We start from the raw sequence: 15,508 nt of genomic DNA, 5'->3' as shown, positions 1-15,508 counted from the left end.
GATTTAGTTTCAGACATTCTAAATACGACATATCACAGACAAGTTTTAAACTTACGGATGGCTGCGATATATGTGGTGGTAGGGTAGGACTTGGTGGACTTGGGGCCGTGGGCGCGGGTGCCTGCGTTGAAACGGGCGGCGCGATGGGTGCCGGCGCGTCCGTCGCCGGATTATTCGAGATCTGGCCGCCGGTCTCCGGGGGAGATCCGCCGCCACCGCTGCCGTTGTTCGCCGGCGTCGCGGCGTGAGGTGCGCCGTGCGGCGAAGACATTGGTAATTCGTCTGTAAAGCGAATGATATCTCGTTGTCTCACAAAACTCGTCTCTGGATGGTCAATACTGAATACTTCGTTCGACTTACATTTCCTTGCGAGGGGTGGTGGGGTAGAAGATTCAAAGAGTATCGATTCCGCATCCGAATTCTTATCATCTTCTCCTTCACTATCACACTGCAACAAAAGATAGGAATAAAACATTTTGTTAATGCGCCGCACTCAATGTTTCACAAGAGACTGTGAAAATTTAACTTTCACAACGTTTGAATGTTAATTGGTAAACGATATTTACACACAGTTATAATACAGATTGACAATTGCTACAAAAATAATGCTACGATATCATCTACTGATTCTATTAGGACAGAAAAGAAAACGAATGTACTTACGATATAGCCTTTGCCCGAACTGCAATGGCTGCTAGCCTGTGGAGCACAGAAAAGAAAATTTTGTTTTTTCTTTCCAATTTATATGTCGAGAAAGGTTTATCTTTTTTTTGAAAATGCAGATATTGGCAAAAGTGTAGAGAAAATTTGTACTTTTTTTTCTTTTGTTTCTTTTATTGGAAAGTATTAAAGGTAGTCAGTGTAATGATCGAAGTAATAAGCATTTTTAACGATTACACGACAGATGTATCGACGGAAGTTCTTAAATATCGTAGATAATCAACGTTAACTTTTCTGTTTAAAATTTTTATCTTTTGTTTTAATTGGCTGGTGACAAAACGACACGAGCAAAGAACATTAACTAGAGACACAGATATTTACAAATACATTAAAAATGAATGAGATGAATTCGATGAGAGAAAAAAACGTTTAGATAATGGATGAATAAAAACGTGACACCGTTTGTTAATTCAGTCCTCGTGTAAGATTAATAATTTTTTTCTGTACAGTTAGTAGACAATGTAATAATAATGAACAACGATGAAAAACTAATTTCGACATTGTATAACGAATAGTTAGCCATATATTATATTACGATGAGTGAGTGAGTAATGTGCGATTATTTTATATAATATGTACATGAAATGATATTGCCAGTGTGTATACGATGAAGGGTATGTATAATATAATGCGGAAAAAGTGAAAGGTGAAGGTAATATAGATAGACACGGATAGACGTTAAAACTCACGTCACTGAGGTGATCCCTAGAACTATCGGCATCCTGACTATCCCTCGGGACACCGGAAACGTGCAGCTGTTCGGATGCTCGGCCACTGTCGTCGCTCGTGCCTGCATCAACGCCCTGCAACGACAACCACAACATTAATGACGATTACCGTATTATTTATCTTTCGTTCAAAGCAGAAAAAAAAGAGTAGCTCACCTGAATGATCGTCGCCGAATGGTTCAGTATCGAGTTATGCGTATTATAGTGGTTATGCTTGAGATTGTTCTTAAGCGGCTGTTGCTGCTGCTGCTCGTTGTTGGCCGTGGCCGAGTGCGGCTGGCGATTGTGATTGTTGTTGTTCTGTTGCTGCTGCTGTTGGCCGGCCGCGTTCTGGCCCGTGTCGATTTTCGGCTTCTCGTCGTCGATCGACAGTATCGAGTTGAGCCTCTTGCAGTTGTTCTTGTTGGCGAGCTTGATGGCGCTCTGCAAAAATCAAACGAAGAAGAAACGTCAGCGTCGATCGTGGACAAATATAATGTAATACAAGTGGAATCCGTTTATTATGGTCGCGTCGGGACCAAGGCTTTTCGCCATAATGCACGGCGGGCCAAATTTATTCAATTATAGTACGTACAAATTTTGGACATCGACTAACCGAAATGTTTTTTAATTTTTTTTTGCCGATCATTTTTAGTAACAATTGTGTTAATGTTATTTTCATATGAATGATGAATTATAAAATCATATGCATAAAACTGTACACTAAATCTTGCGTTTTTATTACGAACACTAACAAACCATTTATTTTAAAACGTTTTCAACATCAGCATCGCTTCCATTTCTTTGTACACCTTGATTGTCATTAGCAATAGCATAATTTTCTTGATCATTTCTTTCTGATAGTATTTTATTAAGGGTTGATAGAGAAATATCAAGGTTCGCAGCTTTTTGTCATTTAGATACAGGTGAACTCTGACTATCGTACTTTTTCAATAATTTTAACTTATCTTCGATTGATAATCTTCTGTTCATGGTGACAATTTTTTGTCTTATTCGATGTTTATAGATCGATGCCGAACTCAAAACTGATATAAATGTTTACGTTATTAGATATTTGAACATGATTTCTGAACTATGTTTGGCCAAATTATCCGGCAGAGCTGTGTCTATCATAACTGACTTATTTGTTGTACTTTTACATAAAATGAGACCGGAGGTTTCGACCACATTAAACGGCTGGCCATATTATCCGCGGACACAATAAACGGATTCCACTGTATATCGAGTCAAAAATCGTCAATGTTTATCGAGGGGTCAGCGTATAAATCAAAGCTGAAGGGCCCATTACAAAAGTCAGTAGCTCGGCGCGTAGCAGCACAGCACGTGTGCATAAACGTACATAATATACACGAGTGTGTGCGTGTGTGTGTGTGTGTGTGTGTGTGTGTGCGAAGAGAGGCGGCTCTCTCCTATTGCCTTAATTCCCCTTACGACTCGAGTGAGCGCGTGCGACACGTGCGTGCGTTTGTGTGCCCTATAAGCTCGACGCTCTCACGTACCTATGCCGCTCCAACGCGAGCCTGGGCTGCTACTTTGCTTACACCTATATATTCGTATTATAAAATATACCAGCAACTTGGCGATGGTATATAGGAGAGCGTGTAGTGTAGCACCTATTACTTATAGCCCCCGTGTAACAGTGGCACGGAGTTTCGAATAAACGATCGAATTGTAAACTTATAATGTACGATCGATACGAGTGTCAATGCTCGATGAAAAATGAATCGATACAGCTCGTAAGCACACACAATCGCATTTAATTAATCGCAGCAGGACGAGATGGATTTTAAATTTATAAATTACGCATGTTTAGTTAATAAAATGCACCCTTACACGAGATAATCCTTCGAGGAACGAATTCTTCCAACTTCACGCACGCACTCTTCACCCCGCAAAGGGTTGCAACAGACTTGCACTTACTGCACACTCTCCCCGATAAAAAAAAATAACGAATCATCCCTTCGGCACTGGTGAAGCAGGAGGAGGACACGCTCCTCTCGCAGCAGCAGCAGCAGCTTGCCGGGCCGCAGCTTGGAAGCGGAGTGCAACGGAGCGCTCGAGCGCGCGCATCAAAAAGGTGCTGCACGGCACAGCACAGACTCTGGCTGGCTGGCACGTTGCCGCCGCCGCTGCGGCTCGGCTCTCCAGAAACGGAACGCGGCTCCGAGCCAGAGTGAGTATAGGGTATGTCTGCGTGTGTGTATGTGTGTGTAAGCGTATGTCCTATAGATATATGTATATGTGCAAGTAAAATACGAAGGGAGGGGAGGCGTGCGCTGCTCAAAAAGAAGAGAGAGAAAGAGAGAAAACGATCAGAGAGAGACGTTGACCGCGAGAGCCGTACAACGAGCAGCTGCAGCAGCATCAGCCCATAGGGAGACAGATTAGGCTCTCTCTCTCTCTCTCGCTCAGAGGCTTATTATTATAGATAATGATGATGATTTTCGCGAGCTGTGCTGTTACTGCCGCCGCTCCTGCACTTGGCGCAGCGCCGGGGCAGTACAGTACACAGCGCAGTGCCTATATAGCAAATTGAAAGTAATATCGTAATAGCCGATAACGCGCGACACGTTCTCGATGCGCTCCGCACGACGCAGCGGCGTATGTAAGCTGTGAGTGCAGTGCGTTACAAGGGAAAAATCGCCAACAACATGTATAAATCGTAATACTGCGTATATATCATCTATATGTGGCCTGATAAAAAGGCCAAATGAAAAAATTGGCTCCCCCGCAGTAGTATAGTATAACTGCGCGCACGAAGGCACGCGCTAATTAATTAAAATTATCAGCCCCTATCGCGATCTCCCTCTCTCTCTACTCTGTCTCTTACTACTGCGTTATACATACAATTTCGTTATTAATGGCTCTCTCAGCAGTAGTACTGAGCCTATATTATTATTTCCCTCTGGCTGGGGCATTAAAAATTTGCCGCCACCGCGCGCGGCTCGCGGATATATAATAGTATACGAGTGCAGCAGCAACGCTCAGTCAGCGACGTCTACGTCTCGTCTATTATGAAGGATCTCTTTTTTTTTTTTTTTTCAAAAAAAAAAGGACGTTTTTGCCCAACAAATCGGAGCTGCCGAATTATGCACACACACATGGCTGCATTGATTTATAATTCAGCAGTAGCAGCAGTAGTAACAGTACAGTTTACTATATGTGCATGTTGTATGCTGCTGCTGCTGTGTATGCCAACGACGACGCGACGGTGCAGCAGCAGCAGCAGCAGCGTTGCCACGTCTTTCTCTACCTATATAATACTACACATTCGCGCGCGCGAGCGAATATGTGCTGTATACGAATAGTACGAGAGTACGTGTTTTCGGGCTACGACGACGACGACGACAACTATATACGTGTATATAAAAGCGCGTGTGTGCAAACCTATATAACATTACATGTTGTATTAATCGCAGTGCACATGCTCTCTTTCTCTCTCTCTCTCCTTCTTTTTTTCTCTCTCTCTTTCTGTTTCTCTCGACAGGAGACTTACTTATGTCAGCTGCTCTACTTTTTTTTCCTGCCTTATTCTACTTGCGCACACGCTACACAATTCCTTTTTCGAGGATAGAGAGAGAGAGAGAAAGAAAGAAATGAAGGGTTGCTGCCAAAGATACACACTTTAATAAGTGAAATGAAAAATGCTGAGAGAGAAGTTAATGCAATGTATGTATGTGTTTGTGTATCCCATTGTGTAATCTTCTTATGTCGTCGAGCTCGCCGTCGTCATTTACGGTTCGATGACTTTTCGTTTAAGAATTCATATCATCGACGAGCAGTACATATAGCTGTGTAGGGCCGAAGAGTTTCGACTTTGTGTTAGTTTTACAAGTGGAAAAAGAGAAAGAATAAAAAAGAGTAAGAGAAAACGACAAACGAATAATTACGAATTTTTGTCTTCTCCCATTTATATAAAACAGCAACAACGTACAAACACATAAGCCCCGGCGCACGGGGCAAATACACAGCGTACAATCCGATCAACAGGGAGAGAGAGAGAGAGAGGTATATATCAAACGGTATAATTAAATCGATTGCTTCCTCTCTCTCTCTCTCTGCTGCTGCACAGCATCGGGGGTATAATACACAGTCTGCGGTGGTGGCTAATTTGTTCGACCATTTGTCCAATTAAGCTGGTAAGGGTTTTGTCCGCATTTGTACGTTCGTGCGTCCATTCGTCCATATACGCGCGCGTGTGTGTATGTGTAAGTTTATGTCTTCTTATCGAGTCAGCATTTTTATACATACATCGTATATAGCCCACGGGTCATGTGCATGTGGCGCGCTCGATGAATATTAAAACAAGAATAGAGAGGGAAGAGGAGAGAGAGAAACAAGATCGCCTCGACGAATTTGTGCATATCTCCTAATCGATGTTAATTAATTCACATTGTCTTTTAATACGTTGAAAAGAGAGAAAGCTGAGAAAAAAAGGAAGTCAAATTAATAACATGTAATAGAATCGCGAATTGCGGCGTGGAGAGAGAGAACGAGAACATTTTCATCGTTGAATAAACGAGCCAAGCTCTCTCTCTCTCTCTCGAGTAAGTTCGCGAAATGAAAGTGCGATAAATCATACAAATGACTGCTGCGCTTCTGCCTTCGCTATAGGACATGTATATATCGTTATATAGTACACACGTACACACATATACGCGAGCTGGCAGACTGGAGCGGCCAATTTGAATACATTAAATGCTCTTTCTTTTGCGCGAGCATAGCACAGACACAGGACACGTTGAGAGCGCGGTGGCGGCGACGCAGCATCAAATTGAATGTAAAGACTCGCAGCGATTTTTTTTCCCGTATGATATACACACACACGCGTGCACACACATACGCATATGCTTAATTAATCCGGCGTCGGATAATTTCGTTCAATGGATAAACAAGCTGTTTTCCCTTTGAACCTGCAGCAGCGGCAGCGGCAGCGAAAGAGAGCGAGAGACAGACAGCGTAAACTTGCTGCTTTACGTAACGGATATGCGCACATAATATTTTGCATATTTCGCGGCGAACGTATGTGTGTAAATTATCATCTCTTTCTCCCTCTGTCTCTCTCTCTTATACACAAGCTTGCTCTCTCTCTCCATATCGCGAATTTTAATTATAGCACGCGCTCAGCACGCGAGTAAACATTCGGCCAAAAATCCCTCTCACTCTCTCTCTCTCTCTCTCTATTTCTCTTGCATTGGCATCTAGCCATCACCCACAAAAGCCAGTTTATATAGACAGACACGAGCGCGGTGCAACATCTGTATAATACGTTGCGATAAATTTCTATTTAATACGGAATCACGTTTTAACTACTACTAACTACTACTACGACGCTGCTGCTGCTGCAGTGCCACCGCCTCTGAGTTGTTATTGTTATTGTTGTTATTGTGTGTTGTATACGCGCTCCGAACGACACAAGCGCGCTCGCGCGCGTAAATACTTCATTTAAACGAGGCGTGAATAGGCTAACAAACTCGTAATATAAACTCCTCGCTCGCTCGCGCTTACGCTTCTTGTGTTCTCGAGAGAGTGTGTGTGTGTGTGTGTGCGAGTGCATAAGTACATTACGCCTACACACGCGAGTATAACGTATACGGGCTGCACACGGTGTACCGGTATACACGTACATCATTTTTCGCGATCAACGCAATGATGCTCCTTTCTTTTTTATCATTCGTTCCAGTCTCTGTTTTTTTATGGTTTATATTTTTATTTTTTTGACCCTCTGGTCTGTGTTTAGGCTTTGCCGAGAGTTTTCTCTTCCCTTGTCGACTTTCGTCTTATACGTCGAGTTTAGTATATCCTCGAGCTTTTAAAGATCCCTACCACCGACGACAACGACGACGACGACGACGACGACGCTTCTATAGTTCGTCGATTCGCTGTAATATTGATTTTTCAACCGGAGCCTTTTTCTTATATACACTGCAACCTTTTGCCTGCGTCCACGATGCGTAAAAACAATTAAACTCTCTCTCTCTCTTTCTCTCTTTCTTTCTCTCTCTCTACAGAACGTGCGACAAAAAAGCTCACACAAGTTTAGCCGAAGAATGTCCATACTTTATACGAATCTCTTGCTGCACGCCACCCGCGGAGCAGCGACGAGAGATGGAGATAAAAAAAAAGAGAGAAGCAGTTCACAGAGAAGCAGCAGCAGCCCTTATTATACATGCGCGGCCGAGTCAATATCAATCGGTCTCGCTTTTCCCTCCGTTCATATACATACGAAACTAGCATGCGTAATTTCTCTCTCTCTCTTCGCGTTTTATCCTCTCTCTCTCTCTGCGTTCGCTCGTGCGCTCACAGGCCGAGCTTATATATACCCATCGAATTTGCATACGTTTAACTCTGGCGCGCGCACGAGCCTGTAATTTCAATTAATAAAAAATCTTAATACGACGCGCGCGCGTATTCCCTACATAATGATATTATTCAAACGAGAAAAATTTTATACAGATGCGAGCGTAAAAAAAATTAAAGAAGCACAAATTAATAAATCAGTGACGGTGGTAACGAGCTTTTGATTGCTGACTCACACGAGCGCGCGCCCCAGCGAAAATTGAATATACAAACGAAGATGTGTATAATTTGCGGCATCGATTTAACGCGGCGCACATACCGATTAAATACTTTTGCGGCAGCGCTCGATGTGCCATTGCAAACACGCGATATACCTCGCTCGTATACGTATTATAAAGGAAAGAGAAATATTCGATGAAGGCTCGGGGTATATAGGACTGCTCCGATTTCTTGCACGATGCTCTCTCTCGGATGTACAGGCGAGAACGATATTATTCCGCTTTGGAGTCGTGCGAGAGAGGAGATCCAGGAGGATTCGGTTACCTGGCTATCCTTTTTCTTTTTTCATTTATTTTTTTGGTTCTTTGCGCGTCTGCGAACGTGTCGTGCGTTAAATCGCATCGAAAAATACGAAAAAAAAGAAGAAATTAAAGCGCAAACGAAATTGATCAATCGCAGAAAGAGCTGCTGTGGCTGTGTTCGCGACACCTGCGGTGATTTTCAATGCTGGCCGTTCGACGAGTGAGCGGCGTTAAAAGATTTTATTCGCGTCACGTGCGTGTGCAGTCGCTGCTGCTGCTGCAGCCGTGTACAAAGTATAGTAAGCAGAAAATCGCTGTGCTCTTTTCTTGTGTATAGCTAGCTAGCTAGCTGCTGCCTAGGATGTAGAAAATGTGAGGCAAGTGTCGGTGTATATCGCGGAGCTTTTGTCTGCTGCTGCTACTGCTGCGCGTGAAAAGTTGCCACTGCCTCCTTATATCCTCCTTGGCCTGGAGCAGCAGGAACAGGACGAACAGGAGGAGAGAAAAAACTTTTGTACATAAAGTAAGAAGGCTGCTGCTCGTTTGCAAGAAGCCGATCGAAGCTAATAATATCGTACATAGTATATACCTGCGTTTTCCGATTCGATTTTATAATCCTCTCTCTACTGCCGCTCGGCTGGCCATGCCCGCGCGAAACTTTTCCAATATTATACGCATCTCTACCTACCCTACAACATCTCGTTATAATTCTCGAATCTTTTATATTATATAGGCAGCTTTCTTGCTAATAAAGTCATTATGTATATAATACGGCTGAGGTAGCTGCGATGCCGATGCTGCTGCGCGTACAAGAGAGAGAGAGAGAGAGAAAAAATGCTCCTTGATACTCGCGCGCGCAATTGAAATCTTTCAAGAGAGGCAGGCTGGCATCGAGTCGATCTCCTCGTTTTTCAGCTGAAAAATCAAGTCGCAATTAAGAGCATTCCGCGAAATCGGCGTCGAAATCCATATTCAAAGGTGCGCGCGCGCGCGATGTATAAAAACGTTATTCGCGCTAACTCGCGATCGAGCGAGTGCAAAAAAAGGCATACACTGCACACAAACACACACTCGAGCATTATACACATGGGCAGGGTATATAGTATATGAGCAATATAGAAACGCGTACGAAATACAAAGTCCGTTGTAAAATGGGCCATTGCCAGGTGATACGCCTGCCGCCACCGACACACGTATATACCTGCTGTATATAATATATGTGAGCGAGCTTACAGAGTGCAGCGAGGCAGTTTTTATATTCATCCGTAATATATACAAATTTTTATTATTACAACGTCGTTTCGCTTTCGGGGCTGTATATAGTAGTTGTGGGGCCCCGATACTACACAGCAATATCGACATGTTTATAATATCATCGATGCGCGGCGCTCGTCGTAATATACGTATGTTATATGTTGTTGTGTATCCGCTACAAAAGACTCGCTGTCGCTCTCTACTCCGCGTCGCAATATATAAAATGATATTTTACGAAGTCCGTACTGTGCTCTCGAGGCACACGAGCTCGCGCGCACGCGGTGTTTTTAATGGATTTGCGCTCGCGCGCTTCGTCGTCGCTGTCTGTCGGAGTCAAGTAAAAGAGAGAGAGGAGAGGAGAGGTCTTTTGTCCGTTGATGTAAGTTAATTGGCTCGTCGCGCGCAGGAATTTCTCTCGCTCCGTGCGCCACTATACAGAGTCTAGCGTTTTAAATAATGCTGCACACACACAGGTGCATGTGCCATGTGTGTGTGGATATTGGTGCATACGAATAAAATATTTTTTCGCTTAATTAGGCACACACGCAAAAACAACGTGTGTGCAAGGCAAGGCTTGCGTTGCGTTGCATCGACCGAAGCTTTGTATTACGATATTATCGTATTTCTTCTTTTCTTTCTTTCCGATTCCATTCATATATCATACTTTACGAGTCTGCGCTGCAGTCGCGAGTAGAAGCAGCAGCAGCAGCGGCTCATTAAAAATATAAAACATTTCGACGTTTTAACTATATCCCCATCGATTGGCATTGAATTTTTCATTAAAATTTCATCCCGTCGTAGCTGCTGCTGCTTCTTTTTTTTTTTTATCGTCGTGTTGTACACACATATACACACAAGTGCACACGCGGGCCGCACGCAAGCTCAAGCCCAAGCCAAGCACTGTGCACAGCGCAAGGATCAATGGGGTTAAGAGTCTTGCTCTCTCTCTATGCTCGTGCGAACTTTATTCCTCGAGGGGACAAACCACACACGTATTCTAATGTTTGTATCGCACTTGACTACTCCGGCAGTCAGCAGTCAGCAGCAACATATATCCTATATCCATATACATACGGCGGCCAAAAACATACACACACATACTTTTATGTATATTCCTCCTTTTCTTTTCTTTATTTTTTGTTCATTGAGTATAAACCTCGGCAGCTATTGTAACATCGCAAGCGTGCGCGCGAACATCTACCTTGCCATTCTACTTCCCTTCTTCTTTTTTTTCATTTCTTTTCTTTCTCTCTCTCTCCCTGCATCACCGAGAGTTGACCGCCTTTGTATGTAATACAGAGCGAAAGATGCTTTACGGAAGCAGCAGCCACAGCCACAGCGGCAGATCGTTCGCCTTTTTTATTTTTTTTCTTTTACTTTCATCATTGCCATGTCTTTGCCTTTTGTGTAATTGAGACTTTATGTGTAATAATAAAAAAAAGTGTATGGTTAGCATTATAACGTCTCTTGTCAAGAGAGGAGAGAGAAAGACATTGAGAGAGACAGAGAGAAGCAAGGATTAATTGCTCCGGCTTTTACAGTAGCCGTATAGTACGCGAAGGGGATATATATAACACATACAACACGGGGCCGTATTGTCATCTTTCACCAGAAGCATAATCGACTTTATTACACTCGGGTTAGCTCTCGGGCAGCAGCTACCGAAACAACAGCAACAGCATGCGCGCATAAATGACCCCTGGACTTCTCGTTTCGGCCCGAACTGCCGCGATATATTTACGATAATTGTCATCCTTATCTACGCGCGGCCCCGACGTATATAGTGTAGGAGCGTTCGCGTGCGTCCGTGTATTTCCATTTTTAGCTGTTCTTTTCTGCCCCCGGAATCGGCCGTATAGTACATAATAATTCATATTATACGCGATTTCGATTATACGTTTTGATAATTTGAAATAATAACCACGCGCGCGCCGCGTACTACAACACGCGCGAGAGCGTGATTTACAGCGGCGGCGGCGGCTGCTGTTGCAGCAGTAATTGCATATAAAAGTAATGAAATCTGTATCTGCATGCGGTAAACGAAGCCGAGAGCGAGCGAGAGAAAGATTAAAGTACGAGACAGATACTGCAGCAGCTACTCCGGTTCTATATAGTATACGTATAGCACGATGACTGTAAGCAGCTTGTCTCTTTCGCTCTCTCTCTCGCGGCTCTCTTGTTCGTTTCGTCGATAAACATATACAATGATGAAGCGAAATTCTGTTATCTCTCTCTCGGGCTCTCTTTTTGCGCCTGGCTGCGTTGGCATATTATACGCACACACGCATTTACACAATACTATACACGTTCGCCACGTGTAATTGTGAATATGTATATTTAAACGCGCCGCTAATTGCACTCGAGTTTTTGAGGTAAAAATGCGCACATGTATGATGTATGTATTCTATTCCGGGCATCGATCAGTAATCGCGGGCCGCGTGCGTATGTGTGTATAATTGCGTCTACAGCTTGTGCTTATATACACTACACAATTTAAAGTGTGTACAGGTGTCATAATCATTATACAACGGTGTGTGTATATAACGCACGGGGCTATATACAGCATATATCGAGCTGTAAAATGTATATCGCGAGCGACTGCCTCGTGCATTATTAGTGGCGGGGTGCAGGAAAAACACGTCGCGCGGGGCGAGAAGCGAAAAATTTTCACCGCATGATAATGCAGTGGGCGGTTACCTGCGCCTTTTTTTCTTTGTCGTACATGTTTAATACATGAACGTAATTAATCCGCAGGTCGCTCTCTGTGTGTATGTGTATGCTTCTCAATTACGCAGCAATCAGATCGTTCTCTCGGATAAATGCCACTTGTACGCGCGATGCACTGCGCTGCACACGCGGGATGATTATAATCGGCGCCGACGCGCGCGGTATATATCTTTCGGGTGATTTTTATAAGCCATCTCGCTCTCTCTGATTATATTCCAAGTTGCTCTTCTTTTTTTTCGTTCTTTCCTTTTTTTGGGTTTTTGTACATATAATGGACGTACGAGAGTCATATATACCAAAAGCCGGCAATTATATTCTCCGGCGCGGGGTGATTTTTGAGAAATATATATAATAACACGCCCCGCGCGCGCATAAGACATTGTAAGCGCAAATGTGTACAATCAGAGAGCGAACGGACGGAGAGCGAGCGATTCAATTATACGCGACTTGTAACGAGATAATTGCATAATCGCGTCACACAGGCCTTTGAAGTTATAAAGGCAGCTTCTTCGAGGCTGTAAATGTATGTATGGATGTATGTACATTTGCGTTGTAGAAAATAAACTTGCAAAAATGAGATTTGCAATTACTGTACTTGGCCGTATTAACGATTTGTCATTAATCATTTTTGCGTTGTGAAAATGTGGATCACGTTGAAAGGAAAATTTTTCATTAGCGTAACACTAGAACGACTTTTTAAATCAAGATTAATTCAAAACCCACTCGAACTATATAGCATTTTCTTTACTCGAGGTAAAAACTTCTATCCGTAGGAATTTATTTTTATCCAATCTTGATTTAGGATCGACAATTTTACTTCAATTTGAAGTGAAGTTTTATCGCGTGAAAACATTATATGTTTGTATTTCGTAATGCGATCTATTATCGCAGTTTATCGACATCATCATCATCATCGCACCCAATCATCATGAATTTCGAAGGCGTAAAAAAATGACTTCATACACTTTTGCAGCGAACGCGCGAAGATGATTGTTTTTACACTCGGTTCGCGGCATATACCTAGGCCGTTCGGTGGGAAAATATAAGAAGATAAAATTTCGTTCCGCATAGTTCTCTCTTGGGGATTCAAGAATACAACGTAAAAATATACTCCACTGTATAATACTCTAGTATACAATAATTCAAAGTTCAGCGGTGGTGACAGAAGTTTACTTTCGCGCGAGTAAGAATACAGTCGAGATTTACATAAAGCGGATTTAAAAAATCGCGTTTATAGACAAACCACGCGGCAATTGAGTTCTTCCGATCCATGTTTTAAATTGTAATTCCTTCTTGACTCGTTTTATAAATATAAATAAATAAATTTTGAACCAAAAAAGGGAGAGACGACGACTCAACGAGTTTGAAAAGATGCCCGTCCGTGTATAGTTCACTGCTAAACGTGAGCGTGTATGAGTCTGTGTGTGTGTATATACCCGCCGCGTCGTCGACGCAGGAGAGAGAGAAAGAGAGACACATCGCGAAAGCCCAAAGAGGAGCAACGACCGCGCGCTCTTCTCTCTCTCTCTCTCGCTCGCTCGTTCGCTGCTGCTCTTCGATTATAGAGCTAAAACGTAGCGGGGCTCTCTCTCTCTCTCTCTCTCTCAATGTCTTGTGTTGAGTACGCGAGAATATGTTATTGTATCGTTATTCGAACTTATGTATAGTCAAATTGCCGGTGTAATATGGCAAAAGAAGAGATAAGCGTGCGGCCTGTGGAATGCTGGTTACAGTAATAAAATAAAAAAACTACATCTTTCTCGCAAGTGATTTCTAAAAAAAAACCTGTCAAAGAGAAGCTACTATACTACAACGAAGTATTCTCTCCCTCTCTCGCGGCCCCCGAAAAAGCCTCAAAAAGTCCATGTTGCCTACGCTCCCCCTCGTCGCTCCATAAGTACGCGCGTGTACAGTAGCTCTTTCTCTCTCTCTTTCTCTCCTGTATGCTCTAAACAGGCGATCAGTCTCGTAGCCGATGCTGCTGCTGTGTATGTATACATTTCGTTGTGCGGCTGCGCAGAGGAGTAGTACAGCTGCCGCACTCAGACATGCATACACACTACGCGTATTATACAGAAGCCCGAGCAGGAAAATCTGCGACGACGGAGCTCGTGTATAGCATCGACACTCGCGGGCTATGCGTAGCAGGATGAAAACGGAGAGAGAGAGAGAGAAATCTCAGTCGTTAAATGCCATAATTGATTGAATAAGTTGTACAAACGCGAGCGGAAGGTTTAAGAGCGCGCGACTATTTCGTAAAATATGACCAACACCTGCCCGTCGCCTGCTTTTTTAATGTCGTATTTCATTAAGTAGAATAATAAAATTGATTATCATTCTCTCTTCTCACACTTTGGTGCTGTAATGTGGTTTTCTAGGTATATAATAGAGTTTAGTTCAGCGACGTCCGCGTCATAGGAGAAGAAGGGGGAGAAACAGCAAGAGGAAGTATTCAAACAGGCGTGAATGATGGATATTACAGAGAACGTATATACCGAAGCCTACACGTTTATAAAAAAAAAAGGTCTATTTATTCCGATGAATTTGAAAGCTATTATAATGCTATATAACTGCGAGCCGCGTGCACATTCGCGAGTCTGAGCTCTCTTGTACCACCGGATTATTATCATACAAATGCATGCACAGCCAGCAGCTCTCGTCGCGCGTTTGCCTGCTCAATGAGTCGAGTTATTGAAATTGCGTTAAAAGGATTATTACAATGAGTATAATCGCGAGGAGTAAAGCAAAAAAAGAAAAAAAAAGAAACGAAACGACGCTTAATCACGACGAGCTGGTAATTTAATAGTGCTCTTCGCTGGGGTATGTGCTGTATAAAAAAAGAAATCAACATCAAAAGCTGCTGCTGTCGCGCTCGCGTATTATTTATCTTTCTAACAGACAAATTACATCGGCTCGCGCGCGCCGCGTTTCGAAAATAGACAAGCGAGTCACGTGCGCGCGAAAGGAGTTGGTTGGTTTTTTTTTATAACGAATTAGCGGCTCTCCCGCAGCATATTACACTTTGGTATGTTGTAACGAAAACGAGAAGAAAGAATGAAAAAAAAAGGGCAAAAAAGAAGGAACACGTATATAGTGTAGTATTCCGACGAAAGAAAGAAGGTCTCGCGCTCGCGTTCTCATGGCTGCTGCTGCTGCTATTGCAAGTTGGAATTATTTCGGAGTATACATAAGAGCGAGGCACGGCTGTTGCAGTGTGTGGTGGTGGTGGCTTTGCTTATACAGTATCATTATTATATA

At 43.1% G+C, this 15,508-nt stretch overlaps 1 protein-coding gene across 5 annotated transcripts in view; it reads right to left on the bottom strand.

The window, feature by feature from the left end:
* The window catches only part of LOC106654876 (autism susceptibility gene 2 protein-like), a 28,316-nt gene that overhangs the window by 4,185 nt on the left and 8,623 nt on the right, over window positions 1–15,508 (bottom strand). For 2 of the 5 annotated variants that reach the window (XM_023458541.1, XM_014374974.2), the window contains exons 3-7: window positions 1,605–1,871; window positions 1,410–1,523; window positions 664–699; window positions 361–448; window positions 56–282 (exon numbers count right to left, since the gene is read on the bottom strand). In XM_023458541.1, coding sequence (XP_023314309.1) covers window positions 56–282; window positions 361–448; window positions 664–699; window positions 1,410–1,523; window positions 1,605–1,871 — 732 coding nt within the window. Of the gene's footprint in view, window positions 1–55; window positions 283–360; window positions 449–663; window positions 700–1,409; window positions 1,524–1,604; window positions 1,872–2,186; window positions 2,454–15,508 lie in introns of those variants that run through there. The other 3 variants (XM_023458543.1, XM_023458544.1, XM_023458542.1) reach the window with 3 other exon arrangements.

Source organism: Trichogramma pretiosum, unplaced genomic scaffold, assembly GCF_000599845.2.
Source record: "Trichogramma pretiosum strain Unisexual culture from Peru unplaced genomic scaffold, Tpre_2.0 scaffold46, whole genome shotgun sequence".
NCBI classification, from domain to species: Eukaryota; Metazoa; Arthropoda; class Insecta; order Hymenoptera; family Trichogrammatidae; genus Trichogramma; species Trichogramma pretiosum.
Note: the sequence above shows the minus strand (reverse complement) of the source record. Positions and strands in the feature narration are given on the sequence as shown.